Source organism: Daktulosphaira vitifoliae, unplaced genomic scaffold, assembly GCF_025091365.1.
Source record: "Daktulosphaira vitifoliae isolate Bord-2020 unplaced genomic scaffold, ASM2509136v1 Scaffold_1, whole genome shotgun sequence".
NCBI classification, from domain to species: Eukaryota; Metazoa; Arthropoda; class Insecta; order Hemiptera; family Phylloxeridae; genus Daktulosphaira; species Daktulosphaira vitifoliae.
In genome coordinates this window covers 28,136,442-28,151,282 of record NW_026099572.1, presented here as the reverse complement: position 1 = coordinate 28,151,282, position 14,841 = coordinate 28,136,442, and the positions used below count along the sequence as shown (strand labels likewise).

At 30.7% G+C, this 14,841-nt stretch overlaps 1 protein-coding gene across 2 annotated transcripts in view; it reads left to right on the top strand.

Annotated features, from left to right (window-relative positions):
- The window catches only part of LOC126906817 (calpain-9-like), a 64,375-nt gene that overhangs the window by 25,048 nt on the left and 24,486 nt on the right, over window positions 1-14,841 (top strand). For both annotated transcript variants that reach the window (XM_050687693.1, XM_050687701.1), the window contains exons 3-4: window positions 969-1,038; window positions 12,717-12,888. In XM_050687693.1, coding sequence (XP_050543650.1) covers window positions 969-1,038; window positions 12,717-12,888 — 242 coding nt within the window. The remainder of the gene's footprint in view (window positions 1-968; window positions 1,039-12,716; window positions 12,889-14,841) is intronic.

Sequence of the window (14,841 nt, the reverse complement as noted above, 5' to 3'; positions counted from 1 at the left end):
CGGCGTGTTTTACTTCAAACTTGTTTCCCTCCTACGCAATTATCTTCTTCGTTCAATAAAAAAGAAAAATTAGTGCAATATTCGTCTCGACAATATTGTAACGTACGGTCTATATGTNACAATATTGTAACGTACGGTCTATATATGTGCCACTGACATGTCAATGAGTTATGTTAACTTTACCACTCTTATAAATTTTAATTATAATAATTTTTATAAATTTTAAAAATGGATTAAAAGCGCGCAACACCTTTGAAACTCGTTCTTGGTATTGAACTAGAAAAATTATAAAGTATAAATGATAAATTTCATTTAAACACCTAAAAGGAAAAAAATAATGACCATTTTTGTTAAGTGTTTCGAGTACATAAGANTAAATTTTAATTATAATAATTTTTATAAATTTTAAAAATGGATTAAAAGCGCGCAACACCTTTGAAACTCGTTCTTGGTATTAAACTAAAAAAATTATAAAGTATTAATGATAAATTTCATTTAAACACCTAAAAGAAAAAAATAATGACCATTTCTATTAAGTTTTTCGAGTACATAAAAAAATGTCTAATATAGTATCTGAAGTAACCGGAAATGGATGCTGTGCAATGTAACCCTTATCTAGAGTTTATTTTTATGTTTACATACAATTTATATCTTTCCATAACGACCCAACCGCGTAAACAATAAACGCCATCTCCGATGCTTGATGTCGATGAACATAAAACCGTTCTGCTCTCTTATCTACTGTTGTTTTTTAATCAGATTTTTCCATTTCACTGATCTTGACACATAGTCTTTTTTTTCGCTTGTATAGTTCTCATCGCCCGTTTGTGAGTGAGTACTATGGTAAATCATAAACATTAGAATATTAGAATAAAGCTTAGCCTTAAACAATTAACCTACTAATTCTTCGTTTCACAAATAAAATAGAAAACGCATGTAATTAATGTACTTTTGTTTTATCTTTGCAGATGGAATCGTCAGAAACGTTTCGAAAACAAACGGAATTAGACCTGAGGAGAAGATTTCAACTGTCTCTAGGTAATGAAAGTAAATTAATGTTTAAAATTAAGTTATATCTTTAGTTGTATCTTAGCTACAGAGATCAATATCTACCGTTTAAAATCTTTATGCTAATTAGCTCTTACAATGCCTAACTACCTAACAGTAACCTTGGTCAAATTTGTTTCGTGACCAACGTTTCTCAAAGGTTACTAACATTAGATTAGCATCTTTACTGCAGTTAATACCCTATGTAAACCATTAAAAAGAAACAGTGTCAAAATATAACATCTTCTTTTAAGTCTCATGTACAACTTGGTTTTGAATCTCAAAGACTTGTCAGAACTGAGATTATATTTATGTGCAAAAACTCCTCGTAGTATTTATAATACTGAAATGATCATAATTTCGTCAAACTCTCCAGAGGTACACACTTTTAAATTTATTAATACGCAAGTTATTGGTAAAGATAAATAATCATCTTATGATAGTATGTTGGTAATTTCTTTTAATTCATTAAGATCATTAACGGCGACATAGTGTTGCAGTTAACTATATTATCATTTTACTATAACTCATTTTTTATTGACTACGATGTAGCATCACTAAATTACGGTACTATATACTAGATACGTACCAATCGTCTATGACTTGTGAACGTTACCAAATTATTGAATGCTGCCGAACATTTTTTAGGCAACTGATTAACGCGAGACGAATCTAAATTCACACGTCTACGTCTGTACTTGTAACGTAAGTCGAGCATAGTTATTATTCCCACGGTCCCACGAGCATACAGCAGACATTCAATTTCCTTTACCAATGTAAGTGATATGTCTGCTTGCAAACTAAAAAACGGAGACTACAACTTAAGCCATTACTCAATCACATTAATACTTTTTTTCTACGAATGTAGAACCGTATATACTTTTTGCCAAACACAGTAAGAAATGAAGCTCGGGATAGTGTGCATATTTTACATATGTGTTGTTTTTTTTGAATGGCATTGTGGGTGTTCTTGTATTCGCAGGATACTTAAAAAGGATTAATCGATTTTAGTAAAACATTAGACAAGACACAATGCAATAATATTGTTTTGACGTTTGAACTGCATTAAAATGTATTTTACATAAAATATGCCCGTGTTAACGGTTCGTGCTTAACATATCTATCGTTTTTGTATTCAAATAAATCGCCTGTCTAAATAAATTATTATAAAATAAAGTTGCCAGCAGAACTATTCTTCCGCATATGTCTCTCCTGCTGTTTGCTATATAAATTTTATAATACACCTACCGCGGATCATTAAAAACACTATGTACCATTGCCGACGGTGCAGTGCGTACTAGTTCCGTAAAAAATCCTTTGACTTGTGGCGGCGTAAACACAGCAATCCGTTAGTAAATTATATTGTTACAAGTAGTTCTGGCCCCTGCAACTAACGACGAGAGTGCAACGTCCGCCACCTCTGCGGACTGTGTTGTCGCATTTTACGTGCACAAAATAATTTTTTTTAGTTGGTACACCGAATCAGAAAAAAAAAACATAAGTCTAATGTATAAAATTTATGGTAATTACCACAACTGCCGCGTTATAATAATGTTCATTAAAATCCACTACAAAATCTAAGCCGAAAAATAATCATTCACGAGACCAATAAGGTTATTAATTTTTTTTTGGACTTGTGATATAATCATACATATTAAAATGCTTGTAACTCAAAATAACTTATCCTTAAGTCGACCGAACAAATTTTTTTTATGATACGATTTAAAAATAGCTATTTTAAAGTTTTAATAACACTAAAGTGTAAAATATATATATTTATCATAATTGAAAATAAATAACATATTTTTAACGTAGTCCAAAATTAAAAAGAGGAAAAAGTAAAGTAAAATATTAACGATAAAAATGTATTAAAGATATCAATACCTGATAACAACGCTTACAAGTTGTTAGGATGGTATGTAAAAACTATTTACTAAATTTACTTCTGTTTAAAATTAAAGAAAAGGTTTAATCATGATTTGCTTGCTCAGTGTGTAATAGACCGAAAAGTAGTTTTGATTAAAAAACATAGATGAACTCGTCCTCTTTTTTTACCTAGAAAACGATTCTCAGTAGACGTGCAAAGAGCACCGAGGAATGTGCGGTCATTCATGTACTATACTGTTTATGACAATATTTTAGTTACTTAGTTATCATTGAGCGCCTCCGAACTCCTTTCACCGTGTTATTATTAGCTAGTTTTTTTTATGCTTGCTGATGAACACTATACGTTTATTTATATAGGTTAATCGTTGCACCGCTAATTGTTGACTCGCTAAAAAATAAACCGTCGTACATATTCGATTATGACACCGACGTTTCCCGTTAAAAAACATCTATCATTAGCATACAGTGGAGTTTTCCACGAGCAGTGGCACACTTACGCATACGTCGCGGGCCCCGCAGTTATTATAAATAATTACGACTGGCGTGTACGGACGCCCATGTGTGTGACCTGTTCCTCTATTCAATTGTCCACATACAGTATGTACATGTGTGTTTTTTATGGTTCCAAAGACACAATAATGTCGGATGATTAGCGTATAATAACCGTACATTATTTATTGTGCGTACACATGAAATCGTATGTACCGCGGACGCCACCGACACTGGCCCATAAGAAAGAGCACAATATAATAACATTACAAGTCGGCTGCACATACAAACGATACGTTGTGAGTCTGTGTTGGTATTTTTTAATGCTCAAATCTTGCATCCTAGAACGCGGATCGATAAGCACTGAGTTGGATCATATCACTAATGGGATGTTATCTCGGGGTAATCGTACGACTGTTTTTTCTTCGGGGGAAAGCGCGTATAAATGTGGCTGTGAAACGTTTTCTAACAACTGCATCTCTGTCTTTACTTTTTCCCGGAAAAATATGTTATTACGACGGTCCGTGTAAGACAATAACAATAATTATACGGTTTACCCAAAAGATGGAAACCCCAAAATTTACTTTACTAGGCGTTTCGGAATTCGACACTCTTCAATTGAACAATAAGGAAACAACTCGTTTGACGCACTGAAGATATCGTATCAATTTTAAAAAACACGTTTACAATTTACTAGTTCCCAATCCTTATTTTAACTAGTTTAGTTAAGCGTAAAAAAAATTAATATAAAATAAAGTGATCGAACTTGTAAGTCCTACTAACAATGTTGAATTCGTGTTAATATTCGTGTTTTCTTAATAAATCATTAAAATGTTATTTTGAAAATAGTTGTATAAACTTGAATGTTTATAAAATAATTAACGAATAATTTTTCATTATTGATTTTTCGAAACTATTTTATATTCAATAATTTTTCAAAGTAAAGTTTGTTTTGTAGAAATATTTGGAAAAACAGGGTATAATCCAATAATTGATTTACTGAAGGTGAGAAAAATTAGTTATTCATTATTATCTGACCTTTAGTGGCCTGCTGAGCACACTACCAGTTTTAGACATTCCAAGTTGTGCAGGAGGTTTATAATAATAATAACATATCTAAAACTATTTAAGTGTTACGTAAAAATGTCGTGCTAAATTTTTATCACTATCTCCATGATGTCCAAGCGAAGCTTATTATAAAAACCCGAGGAGGTCTTAACTACTACGTTAAGTAAAATACATGGGCAGAACGTATGAGCATATATTTTTATAAACTGGTCTCAGAGTTTACTGCCTGTTAAAAAACGTTATTGTTGTCAACTTAACTCTTAAGTAGCTTTTTAAAAGATGTGTTTATTGTAACGTCCTGTAGTCTGTATTGAAGTTGGCTTTATACAAACACTTGCATTTCATCGTAGATCAACTACTTCCTAATTAAAGTATTTAAATGGCATTGATTGAATAACTCGTAGCCGTATTTTTATGTAATTCAATACACGTGACAGATAAAATACTGATTATAATTAGTGTTAGTTGAATAAAATTCCATTAAGGCATTACCGATCAGATTTACCGTACGAGCGCAACATTATGTGCTGTATGATTACGAATTTCTGTACAAGCACCTGATGAGTATAGCTTCTATGTAAGTGTTTCTTACAAGAATTATTATACGTTGTACTAAAAAACTGTTTACTATTATAATGTTACCATACAATACTAAAGTCATGGTCGACGTCTATCGGCCTATTGGGTTCCGACCATACCTGTTCTGGATGTGCTTTTCAAAACGGGATGTAGTCACGACGTACATCGGCTAGCATACCGATATGGTGTAGTAACATTGGAGTAACCATTTGAATATGAGTTGAAAATAATTAAGAAAGGTGTGCGAAAATAATATTTCTTAATGCTATCCGTCAATATGGTCAATATGTTTTAAAGAATTTCTTAAATTCAATTTTGGGTCAGATTTAACTAACAAATATAACAATTAGATATACTTAAACAAGTTAAATTATTGCTAGACTATTAATGTGTTAATATTAGTCTGATAATTCGATGATTGGATATTTCTTCAGTTGTGCTATTTTAGCGGGCACGTTGGATATGAATACAATGAAAACAATCAAACGTTTAAAGTGATAAACGATGTTGTGTTTATTGTTGTACTGAATAAATGACGACCGGATAACGTAACGCCGTCGTGATTTACACACTATCGTTTTCACTAAAGTTATTCATTATTCAAATAATCTTTTTGGTTTGGTATTTTGTGAGCATTTCTCAGGACTCAATTTCGTCCATGACCTAATTGATATCAGCTGGATATTTACTTAATGAATTTCTTCAATATTCTCTCACTTTCAGATTTCAATACCCAGACGTCTATACTTTGTATGCTTCATCAAAACGTTGTCGAGAATTCCACAAATACTTTATCAAACGTGTTTCTTCTTAATTTCGTCTTTTAAAGATGTCAACAACAGTTAATCCTTTTTTTAGTATACACAAGAATTAAATAAATACACTAGAGTAGTGTATTTATTTAATTCTTGAAGCTATTTAAAAACGTCTGCCGGACAAAAGTAAAAGACAACGCTTGAATTAGTAGTTTAATAATCGTTTTACTGTGTTATATAATTTATGCCGAATTTCCCAAGTCATTAAGACATTATCAAATGTGTACAACATGTATTGTATGTGTATACTGAATAGTTAATGGGAATCTTAATCGATGAATGAAAACGTCACAAGTAAATAACGTCACTCAACATCGATCGACACCGTACTGAGAGCGGAAGACTTTATAATAACACAACATCGAGCGTGTACATCTTATCGGTTTACACATAAATCGTGTCTGTACTACCGATAAACAAAACATACTACAGCTTGTCTAATGATTTGACCAACACAAGTGATCGATAATAGAAATATACATAAAGCTATGTTAAAGAAATATGCTTAAATTAATAGCTCACGATTGAATCAGAAAATATAATCTTAAAGTAAAAATGAATACATTTTAGTTAAACTCAAAAAATCTTATAAATTAACGTATATGCCTTTTCCAATGAAAACTAATTCTGTAACATAAATAAAGAAATTTACTAAGATTCATTGAAATCAGAAAGTTTTTTCTAACCTTAATGTATAATTATTAATAACAATTATTATTATTCAAGTCGCAAGTAATATTATTAATAATAGTGTTACACTTAAATTTCAATAAAAATTATTATTAGCTAAATTTCAACTACTTTGTTATTTTCGAAGAAAAAAAAAGTCAAATATGAGATAGTTAAACATATAGAGAATAATCAGTTTTCCATAACCCCTACTCAATAGCTCGTAAAAAAGAAACAATATTGAGAAAAAATGTATGTTTTTCTTAGTAATATACATCTTGTGATTTATCAATTATTAATTACATTTTTTCACTATTCCTTGGAACTTGTATACTAAAATCGTCAAAAAATGTGTTACCATTGAAAATAAATAAAGTTAACGTCTCTAAAAGCTATAAGGGATGATGCTAAAAAGTTCGATTATAATTCAAGAAATATATGTAACCAAAAGAGAACCGTAAATTATTTTTCGCAATATTGTATTTATTTAGTGGATAATCGAATGACGATCATCGTGTATTGTTATGTACACGTATACAACTGTATTAATTTTTAATTTTCAATGTTTACAAGCGCAGTTTTTCAAAATGTTGAACTATAAAGTGGAAAACCTTTCGGTATCAGTAAATATAGGCGGTCACAACGTTTCACGCATAAATCATTATTTAATTCATATATTATGCACTCGATTCAGCAACGCACGACCGAAACGTACTGCCTTACACTTATCTAATATCTCTAATACAATCCTGAAAAATAAATATTATATGTGCGGTGAACATTGTTCGCCAGCAGTGTTGGCATGACGTACAGATAGTGTTGAAAAAATCATCTGACGTTCCGCTTGGTAATAGCACGCAACGGTCTCGTGTATTATTATGGAAGATATCGCGAGACATGATGTGTGTTTTATGTAATTCAACATGCGGACTTTTGTTTTGACGTGGCTCATTAGTTATCAGATGTGCTCGAGTGAAAGGATGGACCGTCTAGATACTCTGACTAAGCTGCATGTCGTTTTTTAAGCGTTACGCTGAGAAATGGCACAAAGCCAAAAGGTACCGTACGGGTGTCTTGGTGGTTTATTTCTCTTGACGGCGTAAGTTCTATGCGAGAACTCCGGACAAACGGTCTACCAGTCCAGTGTCGGTTTTTTATTCAATTGCGTCATGTCATTATGCCCGCGTACAGAACGTGGTCTTTGTAGTGACCGCGTTTTTTTCAATTCGTGCAAATGCTTTGATATTTTTATATCGAACACGTACACTTGCAGTAGCTGCCCCGTCCAACTAGAGTACGGCAATGTTCGTGCCGTCGCTTTTGTAAACTTGCTGTTGTGTGCCAGTACACTGATGGAACCCAACACGGTCGCCATTCATTGAAATATGATTAAAATCCAATATAGCGCCCTTTGATGTTTTACTAAATTCAACACTCAACGTTCAAAAGATGACAATTGACCTTTATTTATTATATGTTCTAAACATTTTTTAATTTATCTCGTTCAATCGAAAAATATAAACATTTTAATTTTGTTTTTCATCCATAGAAGTGTTTTTTTTATTTATATTTAAATTATACATTGTGCGCTGAAAATGTCACACTAATGAACTCATAGGATTGAGGGAGATAGCGTTTTATTTCTATGCAACATCATGAAGAGTAGACGAATTATAATCTATCGAAATTCCAGTAAATTTACGATAATGCGTGCAAATATTCAAAGTGAGCAATAACTTGCAGGTTACAAATCGACGCCCAAAAGTCAACGAACCGTTACAGACGCACACTTTGCCTCTCATGAAATTGACGGTAATAAGAAAAACACGTTTTGCAATACACGTGTGAATCGCACACAGAGCGTCGTCTTGTAAATTGCACATTTTCTGACCGAAGAGCAGTTAACAATTAATTGGGTTATGTGTTATTATACGTCTAGACACCGACGTATTTTCAAACTAATTTCTGAAAGGGTGAGGGGGTTGAACATTTAAAAGATGATAAAACTGAAAGCTTGTACAAGGAAAGGAAACACGCTTCTCTCCCCCTCTTAAAATTATTGTTTAATTAATATACAATTTTATTTTGATTGAAGGGCCGGTACAAATTTTTCCCACGCACAAAAAAACCACCACAATGTGGACATAGTTAGCTAAGATGATATCTGACAGTAATTAACATTTTATAAATTTTTATATATAGTTAACTTTGAACTACAATATTTCGAAAATTTTACTATTAAAAAATAAGAGCGTGATTTAAGATGAAATATTGAATCAAAATAAATCTACCTTTTGTCATTTTTTAGAACGTGTTATAAAAATTTGCCTACGTTCCTTGAAAAAGATGGTTTTTGAATAAACCAGTCAAGTTTTTTTATTCGTTCTACTGGGACTACACGAGAGACTAATGTGTCGTGTAAATACACGTGCAAGTTGAAATTCAATAGAACTTAAACAAAATCTTGTTTGTCTGCGGCATGTATAGAAACACTGCGGTGGACTAGAGGCGCATAAACATCATACTCGACCACTGTGTTATTACGGCCGGTATGTGTGTGTATTCACAACAGTACCTATTAATGTACAATATTATTATGGACAACGAGTATTAAGTACAATAACACATGTGTTTTGTACATATTATTTTCTCTTTTTCATCGGTCGCATTTAGAACACACTCGAGGTATCCTAAAGATCGAACCACTGCGTCGGTAACTGTAAATTTTGAATGGTCATCGACTGCACAGTTACCATTGCAGTGCAAGGGCATTATTGCATACGTCCGTAGTGTACAGTCCTAGTTACTAGGAAAATAACGGGAAACGGCACAGCAATGCTTCCGTTGACGACTTTGGTATACTTTCGCCAGTCACACATGATAGATCGCGGTTGTTGGGCTTATCATTGCCGTTTGATTTCAGCCAACTATGCGCCTACAATCGAGTTTTGATGAGTAATAATCATTATTCGGCACGACCCTTTTAGCGCTTTGAAATTTGTCTGCGGGTTACTTTGAGGTGCAATTAGCTTTTCACTTCCTGTTTGTTATGAAGTTTATCCGTGAGATTAACCGCCGTCGTTGAAACGACATTGTTACCCTCAGATTATTCGTTTCAATCGATCGATAAATAATTAGGAGCTGAATAACATCTCCCATCGTCGTCTGGTGAATATTTTTTTAAATAGTCATTGACGAACGTATAAACAAAGGAAATATACACCGTACGAAACGTTTATGCATTCTTTAGTTATACTTAAAATAGTAATAATTATGCGGCTACCGTTATTTTATTAATTTTGGCCAGTTACTATATAGATAACATTAATTGTCAGGACGCGATTATATTTATTTGTAACATTGTTTATACTTATTTGTCAGGGGTCATCAGTCGTAATTTGTTCTTGGGAAATATATATTTACCACGATTTATGTTAAGAACTATTATAGTAGAAAGCAATTTAAATGGAAATCCGACTTAATTTTAAGCTATTTAAATTTTAACACAGTAGAAATCTTCAAATCAGATGGTAGCAATATTATGTTTATGTATACGAGTGGAATCTGTAATTAGTATTTACGGTATCTTGATGTTTTTAAACTAATTGCATGTTGCGTTTGCATAAAAAGAGACATAAATGAGAATGTTGAATATTATTATACTGTCTCGACGTGGTTTACCGTTTCAATATCCGTCTGACCGTTGCTCTAAATCGGTTGTGGACATAACGTCCGCATCACTCACCATTTGAAAAACTAAAATGGCTATATCGTAGAAATCTCACATAGAACTACTAGAGAATTACTATAAAAGTTATGAGACTTCAAAAATGAAGTTTGAATTTGGTTCAATTAGTTGTATCTTGGAAATAACAAACTTAATTCACATAGCCGTATTCAAGAGCTAGAAAAACCCAAACGTCATTTATAAATAGCGTTTGATAATTTGTAAATGTAAGGATAAGGCTCATTAGCAATCGTAATAGACGTTTCATAGAAAGTGAATTATAATTTTATCGTAATAGAATACGCGTGAGTTAGTTGGGAACTTTTTAGCGCAGTGATGTAAAATAAATGCGGTTTGCCGGTCATAACAATGTTAATTATTCTCAGAGCGTATGCACGAAATACTCGACGTTGTTTACAAAATCATTGTGTATGCAAAACACGCATAAACCATGTGGATTATAATATTATGAATGAAATAATGTTATGTTTTTCCAATTTGTTACTATAGTGCTATTGTCTGTTTATATGATTTATATGCCACAATCAACGCGATTTTATGTTGATTGCTCGTTGAAAGCTTAGCTACTTATAAATTATAATATTATTACTCAATGTACTAATTGCCTGTTGGCAGGCGCTTTGATGAAAACTATTTTCCGAACAGATTTATTTATGTGTTTATATTACATTTACAAGCCGTTGGAGTTAAACGCACTACCATCGCGTGTACGTAATAATTATTAGAATTTTAACAGCCAAGGAAATTTCTATATTTATAATTACACTAAAATAACTTGCATATGGGACTTTAAATCATTGTTGCATTCAATGCAACCACGTAACGTCCAACAGAGATTTAGTCAAACATAAAAAAGGAACAGCTAAAGAAAAATATACACAAGGTCACTAATTAGTCAATAGTTAATCAACTAATTAAGTCATACATAGAAAAAATATCATAATTTAAATTTTACATTCAGTACAAATTAAAAAAATGTCTGATAATACCAGTAAAATGGAAATATTATCTTTGGATAACTACACTAGTTAAAAAAAAAATAGCTTAGTATGGACGTGACATAGTTAGGACAAGTATAGATGATATCTGACAGTGATTAAAATCAAAATCATAAGAAACTCTTCGATGCAAATCTGTCGATAGTTTTTAATTGGTGGATTATTTAAAATCAAACTTTTAACTTAAGAAGAATTAAGGAAAAATTGCAAAAAAAAAATCATCGTCACAAGCAATTATTTTTACTGAATCGGTAAACGTTAATTTAAGATTTAATAAAAGTGTTAATATTTCCGGACAATTTTCAAAAATTAAGTTGAAAAAGTTTAATTTACTATTTTCAATCCCCTCTTCTGAGCCAGGTAAAGGGTCAGATTTTAAAAAATATTATATCAAATAAAAGGAAATTACTTAAGGTTACAATACAAAAAAAATATTTTGATCTGTTTGTTTTTCAATAAGTTATGACAATTTTTAGAAAAAAATGACGAAATTTACCCATTTTAAAAATCGTATTTCTTTGTGGTGATTTTCACCATTTACGGGACAATTTTCAATTTTTGAGGGTAATGTCTTCAAATAGATACGATTTGTGATCCTTTGGCGTATCGTTGAGAAAAATCGGTCCAGTGAGAGCTGAGAAAAAGTAATGACAGACACAAAAAATAAATAAACACATGGTAAAATTAATACCTTCTCAGCTTCGCATCAAAGCTAAAATTATAATAATATCTCTGACTATGTAAAATAGACGGATATTAAATTACTTAATAAAGTTACTTAAAAAGATAATAATAATTATTTATATTACAACGTTAAAATTACTGTAAAATAATTAGAATCAAAAACATATACAGAAACAGTGTTTTCCGGTAGTTTCTCAATGTAATAATTTAAACAGTGTTTAACCCATTGTTAACAATCGTTTAATGTAATTTTTCTGCAAAAAATATATTAATTATAATGAAGTTCAAACTAAGACACATTGTAACGGGAAATTTGCAAAAACTGAATGCATTCAGTGTTTCAGCAGCTTTATAATAAGCTATATTATTATACTTTCAATTAGGGTGTTTTATTATCTGCACTGCAAATGCAAGTTGTAGTGTTATCTCATCGCAAATGCCTAAATTTATGTAGTATGGTCATTAAACTAACAAATTACTGTGACCGTTCGTTACACGAAAAATAATTAAAACATATGTAGGTTAAAGTCACGTTGTAAATTAAATTTGTTTTCCCGTTAGTTAAACATTTAACTTTAAGTGTTATACTTTAACATCATAGAACACATAATAATGACTGTAAATAATCACCATAGATTTTGGCGATTATTTTTCGAGAATAATCTCAAAATATTAAAAAAAATTTTTTTTTATGTTTTATTGCATTTATATGACTTTTTTTGTTTATCATAGAGGCTACTGGACAGTTGAAAGGCCGAGAAAACAGCCTAGCTATCATGCCGTGCGCCGATCGTGTAGAGAGCGAGGATCTCTGTTCGAAGATCCAGATTTCCCAGCCGGACCTAAATGTCTATATAAAGTTAAACGTTCGCCTATTCAACCGATTGTATGGATGCGACCACACGTAAGTAAATTTACAAAATAAACATGGATTTTGGCCTCAAAATAATTACCAGCAAATAATGGTATGGAATAGTTATAAATCCATAAAAAGTAAATACCATAAAAATGTTATCGACCTATCTCAACTATTTTTCATTCATATTGAATATATCACGCCTAGTAAGAAAATTGATTTCATCTGATAATAAATGAATTGCAGGTATATAATTATATACATATTTCAATACTAGGGCGTAATATGGCTCAGTAATGTTGCACGGATGTCCACCTGTAATGTTTGCTGTAGTACTCGGTCGGGTGATGGTACTGAAGCTAAACAGTGTCACACACTTTACTGGACATTCTCCGCCATAATACGATTGTGTCTAATCGATAATTATTGTAAAAAATGTCCCAAAATATCTTTTTGAAGTGTTTTAGTTTAATCCATACATGTAAATTGAGTTCCAAAAAAAAAAAAAAGCCGCTTGAAAATTGAGACCCAATATTAAAAATATAAAATATAAATAACATTATATTTATTACTCAATCATACTAATATTAACAAATTATTCATATTAAATTATTGTGTATTTATATAATAAAAAAGCATTAGCCATAAAATAATAATAATAATAAAATACAATTAAAATTTATAAGACAAATTTATAAGACAAATTTTAAACAAATTGATATCTTGTTAATGAATTTTTGGTATTTTTAATCATTTTTTCTGTCAAAAATATCTTGTTTTCAATTTTTTTTTTTTTTTAGCAACACTGCATTTTTATGTATGTATCTATTTGTACAACTTTTATAACATTTATAAAATAATTAATATTGGGGTGTGATACACGGTAAATTTTGTTGAGCTTGTAATGAAATGATTCACAGTTGTTTGTTGTCGTCTTGAATTCGGACCAAATATAAGAAATAAAGTATTTGGATCAATGTAACTTTCTAGAATATAATCATAAAAAAAGATTGTATTTTTTTATCTTTTAAAGGTTGAATTGACATAACTTTAACAAAACACTTGACTACATAACTTGATCTTAAAAATGGTAATCCAAAAGAGCTTTTCAAAAATTAATTTTTTTTCTCATTAAAACCTGCATTCTTTAATCATTGTTGGTCAATTATCTTTTGCAGTTTACTAAATAGTTATTTCAATTATATCGAGCAAAAATAGATTTCAGTGTTATAATAAAGAATTTATCAATGAAATAAAAAATATAAATTGATTCTTTGGGATAAAAATCTTAGCAATAATATAATATTAAATTGTTTCGTATACATTTAATGGTCATCTTTTAACTACATAATCAATAAGCTACATTTCTATAATAAGATTATTGTGCTATTTAATAATATCATAAACTTAAGTAGTAAAAATAGTACCGTTATAAATTAGAGTCCGGGTTTATATGCATTAATACCTTTTGTTTGAGCCATCTAACCCCAGTTAGATCATATTACTAAGTATTCGAGCCTATTAATGTAAATTTTTATTGGCTGATGATGTGTTTGAAATAACTTAATAAAATTTATAAACGCATATAAATCGGGACTTTTTGTATAGACAATTAATATTGTCTATACAAATATTGACGAATTGCTAATAATTCGTCGACCTTCATTTTCCTTCATTGACATTAAGATATATTCTCCGTGAACATAGTAACATAATCGTTTAATGTTTATTTAACGACACAATAATTTTTAATTTTTAATCAAAGCGTAGATTAATGTGTAATTAAAACTTTTTTCGAAGTCATCCTCATGTGGATGACTTTAAATTTTTTATGTTTTACAAAATAATGGACATTATGAAGTCATTCAAATTTCATTTACATCATCAATATTAAAATACAGAATGGCCCAGTACTCATTTTTAGCTTATTTTTAGCTTCGATGCGAAGCTGAGAAGGTATTAATTTTACTATGATGTGTTTTTTTTTTTTTTTTTTTTTTT